Source organism: Ovis aries, chromosome 10 (genome assembly GCF_016772045.2).
Source record: "Ovis aries strain OAR_USU_Benz2616 breed Rambouillet chromosome 10, ARS-UI_Ramb_v3.0, whole genome shotgun sequence".
In the NCBI taxonomy this organism is placed as follows: domain Eukaryota; kingdom Metazoa; phylum Chordata; class Mammalia; order Artiodactyla; family Bovidae; genus Ovis; species Ovis aries.
Genome location: NC_056063.1, coordinates 40,909,307 through 40,930,461, shown reverse-complemented (window position 1 = coordinate 40,930,461; position 21,155 = coordinate 40,909,307). Strand labels below are relative to the sequence as shown.

Sequence of the window (21,155 nt, the reverse complement as noted above, 5' to 3'; positions counted from 1 at the left end):
CTGCCAAGCAGTGATGGCAAAATATGCTGAATTCACTGATTGATTTTTAAACATGGTAATAATTAAGCAGAATCATTTTGACACTTAAAGTCTCTGTTTTAGACAATTAAACTCTGCTTTAGCTAAGGGTTATTGACTTCTGGATGATACTAGGAACAACACCCTTCAGGGTTTAAACTATTCCTGCAGGACCATCTGTTATTGGTGGGGCTGAGCAGCCTCTCCAGCCATGCAGTGTCAATCCCAGGTGTATATTTAGGATCGTTCAGAACACAACCCTGGTTCCTCATGATCTTTCCATCTCAAATGGCAACTCAGTTAATCAAATACTGGTATATCATAACTTAAAACTTCTTACTTAAGGAAAAAATAAGAAAGTTCCTCAAAGTAGAGACAATGTCATATTTACCTTTGTATTTTCATGACTAAACCTGTACCTTTAGGTACAACAGTACCTAAAGAAGTGAACTTCATAGTCTTTCAATAAATATTGACCTAATGAGAGTATTCAGCTGGAATCATGCCTTATATATGCATAGTATTTCCACTGATAATCTCTATGACAACTACAGAAAGAAGACTTTACCATTCTTTTTTCATATTCTAAGCTTTTAATAACAAACAATGTTGTGATAGTTTCAGGTGAACAGCAAAGGAATTCAGCCATACATATACATGTATGCATTCTCCCCCGCCAAATCCCTTCCCATCCAGACTGCCACATAACATTGAGCAGAGTTCCATATGCTATACTGTAGGTCCTTGTTAGTTATCATTTTAAACATAGCAGTGTGTACATGTTCATCCCAAGCTCCTTCATTTTCCCTCACCCCCATGGTTCCCCTCAGCAACCATTAATTTGTTCTTATTCAACTTATGTAAAAATCTAGAGACAGAAAATGTATGGTTTTTTTTTTTTTTTTTTTCCAGGTCTCATAACTAAAGTTGTTGTTTCCAATCCAGTACCTTACCTCCACACTGGTATTTCTTCCTCATATATATCTACTTTTACCTGTTAAACACTCTTTTCAGGCCATATGTAAGTTTGAAACATTTTCTTCATTAGTGACATTATTTTTGGTGGAAAGAACTGCAACTCATTTATTTAAAAAAACCTGTGTTACAGGGCAATTCGTTGCACCCAAAATTGTTCTTCCTGCATTACTTCCCAGTAAACTAATTCTAGACTTTAAAGTGTGGTAAGCATATGATGGAGGCCCAAATGAGTAAAGTATATATGAGGAGAGTTCTGATTGTCTGGTATCAACTGCTGCCCCTGTTTCCCTCTGCAACACCTAGGACTTGATGACAAAATCTCTAGTTAGGTTTAAGGGTTTGGGAAGGTTTCTGTGGGAGGTTGATGGCTAAAGGAGCCTCATCTTCCCTAATCTAAGAAATTTTGATCTAAACTAGCATGCCTCCATTCATATTTCTGGAGGTCCAGTGAAGACTAACTAACCTATCATCCTGTAGATGAGCAGGTGTAAGCATTCTTAGACTCTAAATTTTGACATTTTGATTTTTTAAACAGTGAAATATTATTAACATCTTTATATCATTTATCAGTGCCTTGACTCACTAATAATTTCTGAATATATATCAGAGAGAGAGAAGCAGAGAGTTAAAACAAAACTTGCTCATTCTAATATACATAAATATACTCATATCACTTAATTAGAGATATCTGTGGTTTCCATTTTTACCCTCATTTCTTCCATACCACTGTGCTTACCCATCATAACATCTTTTTTCATGAAAGACTATAAGAAAGGAAAGAGTAAACATAAATAGGATAAGATTCCTTTTCTTCCAAGACTCCTCATCCAGAATTTTTATTTAAACCTTTGAATACTTAGATAATTGAGTGATTACTTCTAAATAATGATCAATGGCTTCACTTTGATATCTGCTTAATAGAGACAGTATATTTGGGAGGAAAAAAGTCATCATCAAAGTTCCCTCAATAGACTTTCGAGCCATCTAGACAGCACCCTAGAATCACATATGAATTCTATAAAAAGCAGCAAAATAATAATTGAATAGTGAATAAGTGGTGTCTAGCTACTAGATTAATTTTAGAAGGATAAATTTAGTGTCTAATAGAACTCACAGTTTCTCAAGACTCAAAATGGACCTTTGAGATTATTTGGCCTATTTAATTTCTTTTCCCCATGAAAAAATTGAGATTATTACAAAAAGTAGTTTAATATTTGAAGTAAAAAAAAAAAAAACGACTTTAAAAACTCCTATTTCAAAAATGTGTCATGTTGAACACATAATTTGAATGTACTATCCTTTGCTTTTCTACTCTAAAATGGATGTAGTCAGGCCTAATCCCTAAGGTTGTGGTGAGATTAAATGAGTGCACATATGGGTACATGTAAATTTCTGGCCCATTGTAGGTAGGCAGACACTCCAAAAACCTACCTGTTTTTCTTCCTATTTTGCTCAAGGATGCCAACTTACCGCTAATAGAGGGGCCTAATTTCACTTCCTGAATGTTCTCTGCATTTTATTTTTGGTAGTTTTTTTGAATGTGTTGTATACCTTTTAAAAATTTTATTATATTGAAATGTAATTGATTTATTTACAATGTTGTGTTAGTTTCTGATATATAGCAAAGTGAATATATATACCTATAATGCAAAATATTATATGTATAATTGAATTTTATATCTTTTTAATAAACAAATTATCTCTGTTAATCTGCTTTAAGATTAAAACACTTTTTGAATTATCTAGGATTTCTGAAAAGTTGACTTCTGTAATAGCATCAGAGAATAGCAGATAGGATGTTATATATTTTCTTTTGATTTTAATTCTTATTGTTTCACATTTGTATAACTGCTTCATCTTTCATTTTGAGTATTTCACCATTTTCATTTGCATTTTGTGTTTCAAAACTATCTTGCTTCTTTCAGTATTCATTATTAATTTACGTCCCCATGGATTGCCCATAGAAACTCCTCTTGTCTGGGGATTTTCACCTTATACATCATTCCTATTAGTCAGTACTTAACACAGCTGTAGCCATTTGAAACCTGCTGGGTTTTGCTTCCAATTATTCCATAGACTAGAAAGCATCTCTGTTGAAGTAATGGCATCCATGATATAATCATACTCTTTAAAATGCCTTGGAGTATATGGATCATATTTCTGAGATTCATCAGATTTATGCCAGAAGCATAATAATCAAGTTTTTTTCTTTTTATTATTTCTCTGATTCTAAATTAATATATGTTCATTTATAAGTAAGATGTTAATGTCTTAGTATGAATGTTTATAGTGTTTGAGTATGTGGGTGACATAATAACATGAGTCCCAACAAATGAAAATATAACACAAGTGATAGTATTACCTGAAAAATAACTTTTCTTAATATCTTGGGGCCAAAATCACTGCTTTATATTGGAGTAGGTGAAATAATCAAGATAAAATTAATGATTTGGATTTGAAGTATAATGTAGTATGGATTTGTTGCTAATTTTTTAAATTTATCAACTAAATATAAAGTAGATATAATCAAATTTCAGTGGGCTCATTGTAAAAACTAAATTTTTCAGTTCCTGTTGATGTTTACTACCCTCTCAGTACTGTTCCATTGTTTTTGGATCTGTCTTTTGATTTAGTTCTAATTTCTTATATAGACAGTAGGTCAGTAGGTAGAAAGGACTTTAAAACGAGTGATGATAAGAAAACTCACTCTTTGTGCTTGGAAAAATTTGATCTAACAGAGAATGTATGGCAAAGTGGCATAATTTCTTTTAAACCACTACCTCTTGTAGATGTGATGTCCCTCAGATGGTATTAGGATATGGAGCAGAGTGAGGACATAGAGTGGATGTTACCTCATGGAGCTGTAAGAATTATAGCATGGCATACAAATTCTACTTAATCCCACCGCAGGGGGATACAGGAGATAATCAGGCAAAATGAGGGTGTTAGACGTATTTTAAATGGCACTATTTTAAATGGAATCAGGCTTTAAGTATTTAGGTTCATAGTTTTATTTAAAATCGTTGGTGTTCTTATGGCATCAAATACATACACATGGTATATTTATATGTATAAATGTAAATTAAGATGGCTACCATTTTATGTTTTCTGTATCAGTGATCTACTTTGTTAACTCTTTGAATGGAGAGGTGATTGTGTATCCAAGAATTTTACATACATTCCAGTCCAGATAATAACTAAATACTTTATTCTAGGAGGAGAATTTTATTTCTCCCACCACTCATTTCTTCCCTTATGTGATCAGGGCCCACTTGATTCTTTTCATTCAGCAATATGCTCTGCCTGCTGAGCATTTATCTTATTTAGACATAAGCTTGACAACTAGAAGATATCCAGCCTTATCACTAGATGACTGAACTATATTATATCTTCCTTAATGGATACTAAAACTTATTTCAAATTATATATTATAGTTTTAAAATGTGTATTCTTTTCTAATTCTGCCTTATAAACCTATGAAACTTTTCCACTGCCAAAGAACTGTGATGTGATCCACTGATACATATACAAATTAATCTCTTATTTTTCATTTATTCTGTTGTTTAACAGACATCTGTTGAATGACTGCTGTGATCTAGGAGCAGTGTGAGACAATGGGATTATTTTTTGAAATGAATAAGACATTGTCTTTGTTTTAAAAGATTCCAGTGTTTTTAAACACAGTACATTTTTTCCTTGGAATTCCCTTATTTTAAAAAATATGAGTTTTCTCTCTCAGTTTTAAATTGATGTCATCATTTCCTTGAAATATATTTTTTAAAGTCTTCTTTTTTTAACCAGTGCTGGAGACTTGATCTTTCAGTAGGATAATAAAATTCTAAGATCTATTGCTCTAATTATAAAAATGCCAAGTTTAAATTTATCCTTTGGTTAATTTAGAGGGAAATATACTTTTCATTCTTAAAATCAAACTTATTCTGCAGGCAAAGGTGTTAATAAAATATGGTTGCAAGTAAAACTTCATTTTGTAACTATAAGAGATTAGCGTATTTGCTATAATAAAAAATCACTTTAAAACATGGCGCACATTGTTAATGTTGAATAATAAGTTAAAAAGGACCGTCTTCTCTAAAAGTAGAGTTTCATAGAGATCCATTTTGAAAGGGATATTTTGAGTTGTGCAAAAGAATATTCCCCTTCAAAAAAACATAACCCTACATAGACATGGAACATAGATGTTAAAACTCTAGCTAGAATAAATGTTTGGTTTAATTGGCTTTTACCTCCAAATGGTTCTGATTTGGGCAAGTCCATTTCCTTATGAAGATTTATCACAATATTTCAAAGAATGGATGCAATGATGTAAATTTGAAAATGAAACCTTTATTATAAACTGTTTTCTTAAATTAAGAAACGTTCATATCCTGAAAATTTGGTTTTCTTTAATCATAGAAGAAAATGTCATAATTGGGCTTTACATTTCAGCAAGACACTTATTTTACTAATTTATATATGGGTGCATGTTTATATGAGCAGGTCATTTCAAAGTTTCAATGTAATATTTGAGCAAAAAATCTTTGTTTTTACACTTTTTTGCACATTTTTGTGCAAATGTATTTTTAAAATAAACTCTTGCTGCCAGAAAATATACTATTTTAATTGTAGATAGGCTTCAGTGGTACCATCAAGCTGGTGCCTAATTCCAAAATGTTCTTTCCAACTGTCTGGATATTTAGGCAACTATCTTCAAGTAATTACTGTAATATACACAAACTCCAAAACTGAAACCTGGTGAAGTATGTAGACCTCAGGAATAAGGTGTGTAATAGTCCTTGTTAATTAAATATATTGATTAAAATATAAACTTTTTTGGAAATTATAAATGTATTGATATACTCAGTCATGAAAGTAAATGTAGTTCACATTTTAATAATGTGAAAATATGGACAATTTGGAAGGCTAGTTTAGTCCCAAGTAACAGGATAGTTTAAGCTTAGTAACAGATATATTTTAATAGTTTGGTGTGGAAATCACATGAGGACAACTGTGTTAACCAACTTCTACATAAAACCAGAAATGTGGCCATCTCAGCATTATTCCTGATAACAGTAACATTTACCTTAGTATTGTTATGTAGTTTAATTCCTTGCCTATTATGATTTTTATAAGTAACTATACATTACTTTACCAGGGAAGAAAAAGCACTAGAGATTAATTTTCATAACTTTGATGCACATTATTTTCTAGTTTTTGGCAGTGATAATATCTATTCAAAACCACTTATACTTTGCTAAAATTTCATTAGCATCTTGAGAATTCAGTTTTCCCATCTGAAGTAGATCATTGAATTCAACCTTTTTTATTTCTATTATTAAAAATTGTACTGCAGCTTTTATTAATTCCTTAGAGAAACATCACTCTTTAGCAGGTTTTCTCTTACCATCCAACATCTGCCTGGCCTACTTCTTTCCATCATCAGTTGATATATGTTCAAACAGTGCAAATCAGTGTTAACACTGGCTCAAGAAAGACAATTACAAAGTAAATCATATAGTTCAGTCTTTCCTGACAATGAACGATTTGCAATATTCTCATTGTTTGCATGATCTATGTTATCACTCTCTTGCATTAGTGTTGATAACAGAGTGTTGCCATTATCTTCTTTGAGGTCTCTGCCTGATTAATTTTCCCCTTCTGAACTAGAAAATTAACTTTTTCCTCCTAAATCAGAAATCACAAAAGAGAAGAACTATAAAACCTCAAGATTATTGGTGTTTATAATTTGATTAGAAAACTGTCAATTTAAAATAGTATGTAGCTACCATATTTTTATCAGTAATATTACTTTGTGTTTGATTTTTTCTGTAGTAGACATTAAGATAAATTGGAGAATTACACATAGTTTGGGGATAATATGTAAATATAGATTTTTTTAAAGTCAGACTCTGGTAATTTTGATTGATGGTATTATTTATTATCAGGATAAGTTTTAGAAAGCTAATTAAACCTAATAATGCTCATTGATTTTATTGGCAGCCTGTTCATTCAAAGATAAAATAGAGTTAAGTGGAAAAAACAAATAATCATAACTGTTTATGTGAAGGAAACATCACAAATTAGCTGCAGCCCTCATACATACTACCTGAATGTCAAACAAGTAATGTTTGTTTAGAGGAATATAAACTAAAACTATGTCTTGCCATAGCACAGCCTACTTACCGCATTTTCTCCAAAACACTCCAGAAACTTCCCTACAAGGATGATTCTGAAACCTGGACAGTACTTGCTCCTGTAGTATTGCAGTGATTTCTGAACTTCAAAATATACTTGGATTTATCATTATTTACTGCATTGTGGTCTTTCATCTTATTAAAAACTTTAGGAAAACTCAATTTATCCGTATTTTCAGTGGAGTATTACAAAAATATTATGCTGTAGGTGGATAGGTTTAGAAGTTACTTTGCAAGCTTGGAAAGTTCGTATAGATGGAGGAGGTATAAATTACAGAGATGCCACATGTTGGCCACAAGATTTTTTTTTTTTTTTTTTGGTTTTTCATCTTATGCAACTTCATCCAGTGCTCATATTCTGAATATACAGCAACAAAGATGCCTTCCTTAACCATATGGCTGGATGCTTATGATCTGTTTTCTGAATATGTTTTCCCTGGATGTAAGGTCAAATGGAGGTTTAAAAAAAAAAAATCTCAAGCCTATTTAATGTCACTAATACAGGTGACAGTGAATTATAAAGAATTTAAAAGTGTTATATAAAAAATAGATTAGTATCAAATGAATACCCTGTGATTTTTGCATGAGAGGCATTTTAGCTATTTTGAGCAGTAATTGATGGAATGGGATGTAAGTAATCTCTGGCAAGGTGAGAAGCTGGACAGGCCAAGGCTTACAATCCTGTGTTTTCAGGGCTTTGTTAGAGCCAGGCATTCTGGGGACAATACAGTGAATCACAGCTATATGATTAATCAAATCAGTTCTCTATTGTAAAGGACAAAGAGATGATGCCCATTGGCATCAGATTTGGAATTGGATGCTTGTTTGTGTAGACTGTGCCTTCCAATGTTTTGCCTGGAAGAGAAATAAATCCACTAGGAATCTGGACAAAAGCAACATTTAGATAATCATACTAGAGTTAGAATAGCCTATATAGAAGAAAAGCTAACATTAAAAAGAATAAATTCATTACTCTTAATGAAGAGCTATTGAGTACTTTAACAGAATTAATCATTATCACTAAAAATGTAAACATACTTTCAGTTCAGTTCAGTTCAGTCGCTCAGTCGTCTCCGACTCTCTGCAACCCCATGAATCACAGCACCAGGCCTCCCTGTCCATCACAAACTCCCGGAGTTCACTCAAACTCACGTCCATCGAGTTGGTGATGCCATCCAGCCATCTCATCCTCGGTCATCCCCTCTTCCTCCTGCCCTCAATCCTTCCCAGCATCAGAGTCTTTTCCAATGAGTCAACTCTTTAAACGTGTATAAAAGTCACTGGCCACCATAATTTCAGCTAAATAGCAAACAATGTCATGGGAGAAATGGAAGATATTTGGGGATCTGTAAAGAGAAGTTCTGAATATTCCCTTTGGCACCCCTATCTCTTTATTTCTAGAAATTTCAGTTTCACTTCTTTGAAAGTAGATTTCCAACACCAGATAATGACAATCAGCCAACATATACTTGAGTACCTACTGTGTTCCTGGCAGTCTTCTCAGCCCTTTACATGTATTTTCTTAAATAGGAAAAATGACCTTGTAGGACAGGTACTATTATTAATGTCCCACTTTTCAACCTGAAGAGAAGTTAAATGATTTGCTTAAGGTCATAGTTGTAAATGAGAGTAGTCTAGGACTTGAACCCTAGCAGTTTTACACCAAAGGCTTTGCTTGTCATTGCTAAGCAATACTGCCTTTATGATTGAATTTCTGTTTTCAAAAATAAAATAGTGGCATGTCGTCAAGAGTTACTTGAGCCCAAAAATAAATTATTTGTGTAAGTATTAAAAATAAAAGCTCAAGTCTAATTTAGCATTTCTGTTTTTAATTCCTTTAGTGCACTGATGTCAGCACTGAGCATATGACTTGATGATACAGCCATGTATCATGGGAGGCATGTGTATTTCTTCACAGTTTATAGTGAGCATTCATGGGCATTGCATAGTAAGAAAAGTAATAGCATTTCTGTGTTTTAGGCAGTAGAATTCTGGAAACTTTTCACCAACAGTATATTTTGGCACTGAATTTCAAACATTCTGCTAATCTCAAAATAGAATAAGAATTTTGTGATTATTCTTTTTTAACTACTCTTCATACTAGATAAGGAGGGATGTAGAGGAGATGGTATAAACAGTAATGATAACTAAAAGATCTCTCTTCTGCATTAGACTAGAATGCTGCTTTTCTTAAAAAAAAAAATTCATTCCAGCCCCTGCTCTTCAACAGGTCAGAAGCACCAACTATCTTCCATCTGCCTCTGCACAAACTTGCCCACTAAGATCAACGTTCGCCTTCCCCCAACCTATCCATAATGCACTGGGAGACTTATCTTCATGTCTGTTTGGAAACATGTATAATAAGCATTTATTATTGGTTATAAAATTTTAGTCCTAAATTTGTTCCAGTTTTATCACCTACAGCCACAGAAAGTATCCAGTAATTTCATAGAGTTCCGTAAATCTGCCATATTTCATTACTGGCTTCTTAATGTGTCATTGCCTAGAACTCTAATAGGAGGTGGTAAACACACTTGTCAACTACATATTGGACTTTAAGGATCCCCCTTAAATCTAAGAACTGGAGAGAACCATTTCAGCTTTATAGTAAAAAATTTTGTTTATCGTGGATTATTATAATGTATGGCTTCCCAAGTGGTGCCAGTGGTAAATAATCTGCTTGCCAATGCAGGAGATGTAAGAGAGGCAGTTTCCATCCCTGGTTCAAGAAGATCATCTGGAGTAGGAAATGGCAACCCACTCCAGTTTTCTTGCCTGGAGAATCCCATGGACAGAGGAGCCTGGTGGGCTACAGTCCTTGGAGTCTCAGAGTCAGACAGGACTGAGCCAGCACACATGTACACACGCACACATGCATGTATTATAATGGATGCATTCTGGTAAAATTCCTAGGTAAGAAAACAACGATTTTAATTTGAGGTTCATTTGGAGGTGAACATGAAATAGCTGAGAGTTCTCCTTGCACAGTTTTCCCTATTTCATTTGGCAAAGGAAATTGTTTCTTGGAATAACATGCTAACTTTTTGTTCACTGTATATAATGGCATAGGGATCGTTGCATTACTCCTGGATGCTACTCTTATTTAGAATAAAATTTATGTCACATTCCAAAAGAATAACAAGGATCTGTTCTTACACAAAAAAATAAAAGTCTGTTGATATGAGACAAACAGATTGACTTAAGAGTCCAACAATCTGTATTTTTGAAGCTCAAATTGCTCACATTTTGATTGCACTTACTTTGATTTTGGGGTGGCAGCTTTTTCTAGCTGACCCTTACTAATAATCTTCACTAGGAAGAAAAATTTTAATTATTCTAATTAAAGAGCAGTATTGAACATGTTGACCAAATGTAGATTTTGTGTATTTGATTAGACAAGAATTTGGTAAGGTTTTAGATCTACCACTGATACCCGAAAGCCAAATTCATTTGTGGATTCGTTAATGAACTAGATTGGCAGAATGTCCTTAGTTTAAATTATTAAGAGATTGCAAAAGCATAATTCTTAGATATGAACTCAAAGACATACAGGTAAGTTTACTATGAACTCCATAAATACACAAGGATAGAAAGCAATGGGGATGACAGGAATAATTTTTGTCTATATATTTGTTTCAACTGTCCTTTATAGGGAAGTAACTTTTTTGATGGAACACATATTTCATGAGACCAAACATAAAACAAACTTGTAGTAATCACTTTTTATCAGATTCAGGTAGAAGATTGCCAAACTGTTTTCATTTCACAGTAGGTTATAGTCCTGTGATGGAGTTACTAGCTGGGATTTGGAATCTAACAACCTGGCATGCAGATGTTAGTGGCCCAACATGATGTGTTGATTTAGCTTTCCAGGTGACTGAAAATATAGCTAGAGTTCTCGTTTATCTAGAGACTAGAACAACAAGGCTTTGTGAAAAACTAAATTAATTTTGCATTGACATTCTGGGTGTTGCTGATAAAATTTGCAGTGACATTATGCCTATTGGTTATACTGTGACAGGCAGACTCTATCCAAGTGGACATTATAAGAGCCAAATTTAATAGTCTTAACATTGGAAAGTTCTGCCTTGAGCAGAGCAGAAGCTTTCCAGCATGTGCTTTGTTTTCTGCTCCCACAATTATGAATTAATATACATCATTTTCAGGCTGTTGAGGAATGACATAAGAGGATTAATGGAACTGGACAATATTACACTAGTGGAATGAAAATTCTGTAATGGTTTTTCTGCGGTGATGTGATAGAAAAGGCAAATGGAAACCAATCTCTAGCCTTTTTGCATTCAGGATTTCAAGAAAGTAGATGAAAAGGGAAGTGGAGAACAATTATGTTACTCAAGCTGGTACAATTTTTCATCAAATGTGTAACTCATTTTTCACAAATATTAGGGATTGATTCAACTGAGTGTATTGTATGTAGTGTATGATGTTATCCATTTAATTACAACTTTTAAGTCTTAAAAATATCACAGAAAAGGTATACTTAGCCTGTCACCTCAATAAGAAAATTAGATACGTGAATATACACAAGAAATCTCATGTACTCTTATATACATATTGCTGTAGAAAATGCCTCTGAAGTGAAAAGATTTTGTTCATACTTTACCAAAAGTTTTAATAACAATGTTTATTGAATTGAAGGCTCCCCTAACTCCAGCTGTTATTTTCTTGCTACAAAGCTTATCTATCAGAGCAGTAGAATTATTTAAATATTTTCTGCTACTGACCATGTATTTATTTATTCAAGTTATCTGAGAACTTTTAACTGGTTTTATTGCAAATTGATTTTCTTCCATAGTTGAACTTTAATAAAATTAGTTTTGAGACTAATTTGTCAAGCTCTTGAATACATTTTTACATAGATTTCTGATCTGGCTATTTATTTTAGATTTTTTACAATGTGATATTTTTGAGATATCTATTCAGAAAAAGAGGATTTATTTACCTTAATTGTGTGCATTCTATTTTTTTTAATTTTATTTTTACTTTATTATACTTTACAATATTGTATTGGTTTTGCCATACTTTGACGTGAATCCGCCACGGGTGTGTACGAGCTCCCAATCCTGAATCCCCCTCCCACCTCTCACCCCATATCATCTCTCTGGATCGTCCCCGTGCACCAGCCCCAAGCATCCTGTATCCTGTATCGAACATAGACTGGCGTTTCGTTTCTACATGATAGTATACATGTTTCAATGCCATTCTCCCAAATCATCCCACCCTCTCCCTGCATCCTATTTTTTAATGACAAAATGTATTTGAATATTGTGCATGGATTGGCAAATGTGAACCACAGCAATATGGAGATGATTTACTCGATATTACTTTTACAAATTCACTCATTTAGGCAATGAATTCTAGTAACTCACAGTATTTTTTAAAACTTTTAAGGAAGTATTCTCTCTTAAAATAATAATATTAAAACCAAAAGGATCAGCAATATACCAAATTTAAGATGATCATTTGAAAAAGAGAAATCACATATTTGTTAATCATACTGTATTTGAGGTGACTGTAGATGGGTCTGATATACAGAATGGTTTTAAAATAGAATTATAAAGTATATTTGGACTTCCTTGGTGGCTCAGTGGTTACCTGTTACTACAGGAAATGCAAGAGAGGCAGGTTCAAATCCTGAGTCGAGAATTGCCTGGAGTAGGAAATGGCAACCCACTCCAGTATTCTTGCCTGGGAAATCCCATGGACAGAGGAGCCTGGTGGGCTACAGTCCATGGGGTTGCAAAAGAGTCTGACAGGGCTCAGTGACTAAACAACAAGAACAAAAAGTATATTAACCATAATGATGGGGTTCTAGATGTAGATAAAATGAGATGATTGTCTTCAAGCTTTCAATAAATTTGTTACCCAGTTTAAACCTTGTTTATATTCACTTAACTTCAAAAAGTTAAGAAGGAATATTTGAAGTTCTGTTATTTAGTTTCTTAGATTCTGAGAGAGTAGTCAAGAGCCTGGAACTGTCTTCACTGAGAGTGTACGTCCACATACTTTATAGTTAAAACAATACTTTGCTCCTGTCAAGGTTTTGAGGCACAGAGTGCTGAGAAGACATAGCAATTTGCTTAATTAAACCCAGTTCATTTTATAGGGCAAGAAATAAGATTACTCTTTGGCAATCACATGTTGCTTGAATTATATTTAATCTTTTACTACCCTGAACACTTGAACACACACAAACACACACACCCTAATGTAAATATGGACAGAAGTAATACCCCTACCCAAAAGTGATCACATTTCTTCCTAAAATAAATGAATTAATAACGCTGAGGATATTTCTCTCTGACAGAAAAATAAGGTGCCATAGTTAGTAAGGCAAAATTCATGCCTTATAGGATTATGGCTTCACTAAAAGTGAATTAAGTCTGCATGTATGTGTGTCCTCTATATAGCCTCCCTATTATCAACTGACTTTTGACAGAAAATGTCTATGCTTTTCATTCTGACCAATAAAAGGCAACTTGGTGAGTTACAGAGATTGACTGGGTGCTTGACATGTGGTGCTGCTCCATTAAAATGGTGGGCAATTGGTACTGGGGAGGTTTAGGAGATTTAACGTGTTTTGCTTGTTTTTACATATGCTAATATTCTAATAATATAAAAATTCAATATCAGTTCACAGCTGACAGGTTTCTTTATATAGCTTTTATAGTCAAAATGTAAAAAGAAAATGATAATATGCTCCTAATCATTCTATGCTTGTATTCTAATATTACTAGGCAGCTTCTGTAGACATAGTCAAATAAGCACATTGTTCATTATTTAAATGCAAATGCATCTTTCAATTATTATTGCCCATGTAATTTTTAGAGAATGATCATTGCCTTGTCCCTCTCCCCACTTCACTACTCTAAGATAAGTGGAATGCTTAATTTTCTTTCTGTTCCGTCTTTTATTATTAAAGGAACCTTACAGAAAATAAAACATTTGTTTTCAACTAAAAAATAGCAACTACCCTAGTATTTATATTCAGTTTTACTTCTGCAAAATAGCCACATTTTTACATAATCCAAACAAATATTCTTATGTAACTGTAGGCTAAATATGGCAAAATGTGGCTTAAAATAATGTCCCTTATTGTGCTACAATATATGAATAATTATAAGTGTAAACACTTGACATCACCCGTTGCTCTAATATCATTATTCTGTAGGTAGTATTCACAATGCAGTATATTCTATTATTAATTCGTGAAATAAACTCTTAAGATTCATTGTAAGGCACTACACAAAACATTGTTATTAAAAAATTATAGGAAAAAATTTCCCAATGAAAAACTGATAGTTCAAGGTATTGTTTCAAATAATTAGAGTGAAGAATAGGTAAAGAAATTCGATGTAGCAATATCTCTCTATTTTGATTTCAAATTAAGTTTTTATATACACAAAAAAAAATTTGGCTCAAGAATTAGCTGATATAGTTTAGATTTTAAATAACCAAAATAATGTTTCAGAGGGTTATTTTGATAATTTATTAATAAAATGATTACTGTTAATAATTGGTAGATTGTTTTTCTTCCCATGCTAGCGATTTATGTTGAATGGGAATTTAGTGATATGTATAGGGATGCATCTTAATGTCTATATTTGCTGAACAGTGTTAACACAAAACTTGTCCTTATTAAAATGGACTTTTGTACACTACAATTTGAATTAAGTAATGCATATATAAAGTATTTAAAAAGTTGTATATCAAAATGTATAACATTCCATTTTTCACTATATCTTGTAAAAGTTTTTTGGTGTAATCAATATGACTCACATATGTCAAATCAAGTATTCTGCTATTTATTTAAACGGATATATACCTGATGTATTTGGAAGTTTATTGCACTCATATAATTGTGTATATTGTAGCCTCAAAAGTCTGTACTTATCCTTGCTTTAAAAAAGTAGTATGTGCATTTCTTTCCCAGTTATTTTACTTAATTATATTAAGGAAAACATTCTTTACTAAATGTACCTTAAAATTCACAATAAAGTTTAGAAATTGTTTTCTACAACATTGACATTTTGTGTTGAATTTGTTTGTGAAAATTTTTTGAAATTTTTCTCTGATTTTCTGATAAAGAGTCCCTCAACTTAATCTTGGGGCTTCCCTGGTGGCTCAGTGATAAAGAATCCGACTGTGATGCAGAAGACACAGGAGACTCCGCAGGTTCGATCCCTGGGTGGGGAAGATCCCCTGGAGGAGGGCATGGCAACCCACTCCAGTATTCTTGCTTGGAGAATCCCATGGACTGAGGAGCCTGGCAGGTTACAGTTCATAGACTCACACACAGAAACAACACGACTGAAGCGAGTGAGCATGCATGCAACTTAATCTTACTGATAAATGATAAGTTAAAATATATGCAGTGTAGTGAAGAGCTCTTGTTTAATCATGAGGCCGTTTACCTAAGTGATGAGTTGCTCATACCTATGAAACCTAGCTAAAAGACACCAAATGAACTTTCCCCTCAAAACCCTCGTTACTCACTATGTCCACTTTCCAACATTGGAATATCAAGCAATTTACATTAACAGAGTGTTCTAGACTGCAGAGAAGCAGTTGCATGGAGGTAATGTGAAGAAAGTATATGCAGATCTGTTAATCAAACTTTTTTTAACGCTCCATTTACCGAAGTTACATAGATAGTTAAGAAAAAAGTTTGGCATACATTACTGTTTGACATTCAATTAACATGTAAGGTTAGACTCTCAAGTACAGTAAATATAAATATCCATGTGTGGTTCAGGTTAGTCCACTGAGAGATAGACTCGCTTATTTTGCTAAGAAAAATCAGATTCTGAGGCAATCCCTATATTACCACAGTTTTTAATATCACTCTGAAACATGTTGGAATCCAACCACTTGGCTACTTGCGCAGAGAAAAACATGTACTCTGTATTACTGTAGAGGGATAAATGTGTATTTGCTGTGTTTTATGTTTAGATTTACAACTATAAGAAGTGGAGAATTGAATTAAATTTTATCACAAATAATTCTCTCAGTCACAGACTGATTATTTTATTTCTACATTTATTAAAAACAAGCAAAAATTGATGTCATTAAAAGATCCAAATAGTTTTCATATGAAAAGATCCCATTTATTCCATGATATTCATTTGAATTAGCCAAGATGAAAACTTACTAATCATAAATGGGAAGGCATGTTACAAAATGACTCTAGGTCTTAAAGTTATCTTTAACTCAGAAAGATTTAGCTCATTCTGACCATTTTATCAGATTTTGTATTTTATTTTGTTTTGGCAGATGTTTTTCCCTTAAAAATGTAAATTCACTCAGGTCCATTCAACAAATATATTAAATGAAAATGTTTTTAGCTTGCATTGGCATTTTCATTCTGCACACATAATAGAATGCTTTTTAAATTTACCTTCCATCCATGTAATGAAAAGTATTTTGAATACCAAAGTAATCACATCTTAGAATCATCAGAAGCTGGGCAAATGGCTTGTTGGCATCTTAGTTAAATATTAAACAAATAGGAATAACAAGATTTTTTTTTTCATATAAGGAAAAAGTGATTCCAAATATGTATTTTCCCATTTGAGTAGGTCTTTGAAATTGTTTTCTGTTTTAAAGCTATCCAGAATTTCTATCCATTCCTTTCCTCTTTCATATTTTTTCCTGAGATATAATTCCTTCCAGATTTTTCCACAATTTTATTCAAAAATAATGCATATTTTGTTAAAACATTAAAACACATTAACAAAATAAATACAATTAATTTTCACCACTTTCACTTCAAAATGTATTCTGATATTAATGTGGAATATCAAGTATTATTAGTCACATTTTTGAAAAAGCAAGTGATTTTTAAGAGAGGAACTAGAGGGAGAAAAGGATGCACCAACTAATTTAGTCTATACTTTTAATTTTGTTTTTGGTGACTAGAAATAAAGTGCCTACTCTCAGAGATGCATCTCTATATTGGTATTTGGTCATATATTTATTTATATAATATAAATATCTTATAAACTACATGGATGAGTAAATAGAAGAATATTTATATGCATATATTTATATGGAAAATTACTGAAACATTTACAGTGCAGAAAATTCTCTGCACTGTAAAAATTTATTTTTTATTATTTATTAAATATAAGCAGTTACTATTATATAATCAGAATATATATATAAAATATATCAATTTTCTATTTTAAAGTTTTGAATAGGTAGAGTCTTTGAAATTATTATGACTAATTAATATTTTTATCAACCTAAGTATGAGGCTGAAACTGCAATACTTTGGCCACCTGATGTGAAGAGCTAACACATTGGAAAAAACCCTGATGCTGGGAAAGATTGAGGGCAGGAGAAGAAGGGGTCAACAGAGGATGAGATGGTTGGATGGTATCACTGACTCAATGGACATGGGTTTGGGTGGACTCTGGGAATTGGTGATGGACAGGGAGGCCTGATGTGCTGCAGTTCATGGGGTTGCAAAGAGTCGGACACAACTGAGCGACTGAACTGAACTGAAGTATCATAGACTAGGGTCATTATTTTTAATATAGCTGTCTTTAATATTTAAACATATTTCCTTTAGCAGAGCACAACACTTGGGTTTTGAAAATGCACAAGTAACCATTTACTCAAGAACATATAAAAAATTCAGGATTCCCCCATTGTTGTTCAGTCACTCAGTTGTGTCCTACTCTTTGTGACTCCATGAACTACAGCATGCCAGGTTTCCCTGTCCTTCACCATCTCCTAGAAGTTACTCAAACTCATGTCCATTGAGTCAGTGATGCCATCCAACCATCTTGTCCTCTTTCATCCCCTTTTCCTCCTGCCTTCAGTCTTTCCCAGCATCAGGGTCTTTTCCCCAATTAGTGTAGATAAATCACTATTTTATTTTAGATTACTTTAAAAGAACTATATCAGGGGAAAAACAATTCTATACATCATTTATTTAATAAATATTTTTTGCTCACCTATATTATGATGATTATTTTCACCAAATGGAATCTTTACACATAATTTGATGTGTTTCTCATGCTGTGCTACATCCTTTTGCACAGAAGATCTGTAAGATGACTGTGTTTCTTTGGGGTAGAGGGGGTAAAACTGGAAGTTTTTTACACCTAATGAGGTTTAATAACATATTGAAAATTCAAAAGAATTCTGTCAAAATTTCTGGTTTGTAGCAGATACAACTACTTTATGGATAAATGAATGACTGAAGACTGATGATGGAGTTGTTTTTTTAATAATTATAAGTAATTATAATTTATATATTTTTGAATCAAATGTTAATCTTATATGGTAAGGTACATGTTATGGTTGATTTTATTATTTTATTTTGTTTATTTTTCTTTTTTACATACTTATTTGCAAAATAGTAAAAACTGTGTTCAATATACAATGGCAAAAACAACTGAAATTTTTGTGACTTTGTTATACAAATAATATTGATGTATAAATGTAATCTTCTTATAGCACAGAAATTTACTATTTGCCACTTTAAGTATCAATATATATTTAATAATAAAATCAAATATTAGAAATAATATTTATTTTTAAAATGTTGAAAATAATAAATACTGGCAAAATTTTGTTTTGGCAGTTGTTTGTGACTTTCTTTGCATTATTACCTCTTGTCTTACATAGGAAATTAACAGTGGTAGAATTAATCCATTCATAAATCATAACTGTTAATTGGTATATTTGAGAGGCTATTCTTAAATGTATGTATTAAATGCATGCATGTAATATTATGCCTTTTGGTGATTACTTATTTGAATCATTTTGGAAATGTGCAATAGCCTTAAGCATATAAATGGTTAGAAATATATCTGTTACTTTAGACATTTTATTTCAAAACCAACAGTGCTTAAACATTTGTATTTGGAACTCTTTTGAGCATCATTTCAACACTATAAAAGCACACTGCAGAAAAAGTCTTATAATCACATATATTTTTTTAAGAATTACAAATTGTTCAAAGTTTCTGTAGACTATGTGAAGCCCATCTATGAAATCTCCCAGGGACCTTTGGCTCTGGGTAATAACCAAATTTATATAAATTATTTGACTCTTTATGTAACTCCTACTAAATATTCTTTGAAAATAGGTTTGAAGTATTTCAAGTGAAAGGAATTCAATACTCTTTTTTCAACACTAGCTATGTTTTTTAGAAAATGAACTCTCTTTGGAACCACTTCCTCCCACGATAAAGGTTAACACCTAGAAATATTTTTGCTTCCTTATCATGTACAGTATAAAATAAGATAACACATTAAGACATACATTTTGCCATAGGAAGAAATATATTGATCACTTTAATGAAATGCTCTCCATCACATATATAATTGATGGTGTTAGTGGACATGCAAATAAATAGTCGGGGCCAGCCAACAAAATAGGGCAGCTTTAAATTTAAACTCTTTGACATATGCAGTTCTCAGTATTTGTTGTTTGATTTCTGGTTTTTTTTTTTTAGTTTATCTATTGTCCTTTTGCTGCTGTCATGTACCAGATAATCCTTGTGAAGTGACATTGCAAAGGTGTAATTTCATGTTCACCCTTAGGTTTCTAAGACTTTGCCTGATATGCCCTTTCTCCTTACAAAGAAAATAATAAAACATTAAATTTTTTCCAATAGCCATATAAATTTATAAATTAATTTCACATAAGATAGTATATTTGAGCACCACAAAAATGTTTTAAGTTTGATTTTTATCCCATTTCTGAGAAAATTAAAGCTCACTGTTGAGCCGTTTTCAAGGTCACACAGCTCCTATATAGTTCAACCAGGATTTTTTTTTTAATCTCTACCACTTATCAGGGCTTCCCTGATAGTTCAGTTGGTAAAGAATCCTTCTGCAATGCAGGAGACTCAGGTTGGATTCCTGGGTCGGAAAGATCCCCTGGAGAAGGGATAGGCTATCCACTTCAGTATTCTTGGGCTTCCCTTGTGGCTCAGCTGGTTAAGAATCTGCCTGCAATGTGGGAGACCTGGGTTTGATCCCCGGGTTGGGAAGATCCCCTGGAGAAGGGAAAGGCTACCCACTCATGTATTCTGACCTGGAGAATTCCATGGACAGTATGGTTCATTGGCTCACAAAGAGTCAGACACATCTGAGTGACTTTCACTTCACTTTACTTCACCATTCATCCTAGGAATCAAGATTGATTTGAAAAGAGACAAAAATATTCTAAAGACAATGAAATGAAACCTTACATAAGCATACATCAAAATGTATTTGCCCATAATTCTTTGAAAATATGCACAAAATTTTAAATGTTACTTATATATAATGCTTTACTATATGCAGAGATACTTTGCACACTACATTTTCATCATTTGTATTTTTCTTTAATTCAAGATCGAAGATATGTCAAATTTGGTCAATTAATAAGTTTTCTTTCTTTCCATTCTGTCTCACTTCCTTCTCCCTTTCTTTCTCTTTCTTCCTTTATTCTTTTTTTATATCTTTTTAGTGACTGTTTGGCCAGAATCTTAGATGAGAGAAGTTTTCTCTCATCTCTGAGTGGTAAGGTATCCTGGATGAGAATTCTAATCAATACAAACAATTTTATTCTCTGACTACCATTCTCTACTAGTCCATTAAGGACAGATGTTTTATTCCCCTCTGGTTAAAATTTCTCTATGGTTTTGGTGAATTCACATCAGTACCAGAACTAATATACCTAGTAACTATTCAGCATTAAATTTCACAAATTCCTTTATTCATGGATTTTTTTTTTAGCCCTCAAAATCACCAGAGTCAAGTTGTTCTTATCCTCAATTCATTGATGAGAAAACTGAGTTTCATAGACTGTAAGTAATGTATTCAGATCACTTGTTTCAGCTTTATAGCAGGCCACTAGTTTAAGTAGTAAACCAAATCAGTTTCATATCTTTTAAAAGTTAGAATTTTTTTACAACATTTTTGAGGTATATTTTAGATGTCATTA

At 32.6% G+C, this 21,155-nt stretch overlaps 1 protein-coding gene across 6 annotated transcripts in view; it reads left to right on the top strand.

Moving 5' to 3' along the window:
- Window positions 1-21,155, top strand: part of PCDH9 (protocadherin 9) — a 1,180,404-nt gene that overhangs the window by 14,482 nt on the left and 1,144,767 nt on the right. Inside the window, exon 3 of one of the 6 annotated variants that reach the window (XM_042255154.2) lies at window positions 9,418-15,228. The exons of the other annotated variants lie outside the window; for them this stretch is intronic. Coding sequence (XP_042111088.1) covers window positions 9,418-9,579 — 162 coding nt within the window. The 3' untranslated portion in view covers window positions 9,580-15,228. Of the gene's footprint in view, window positions 1-9,417; window positions 15,229-21,155 lie in introns of those variants that run through there. 6 annotated transcript variants of the gene reach the window in all.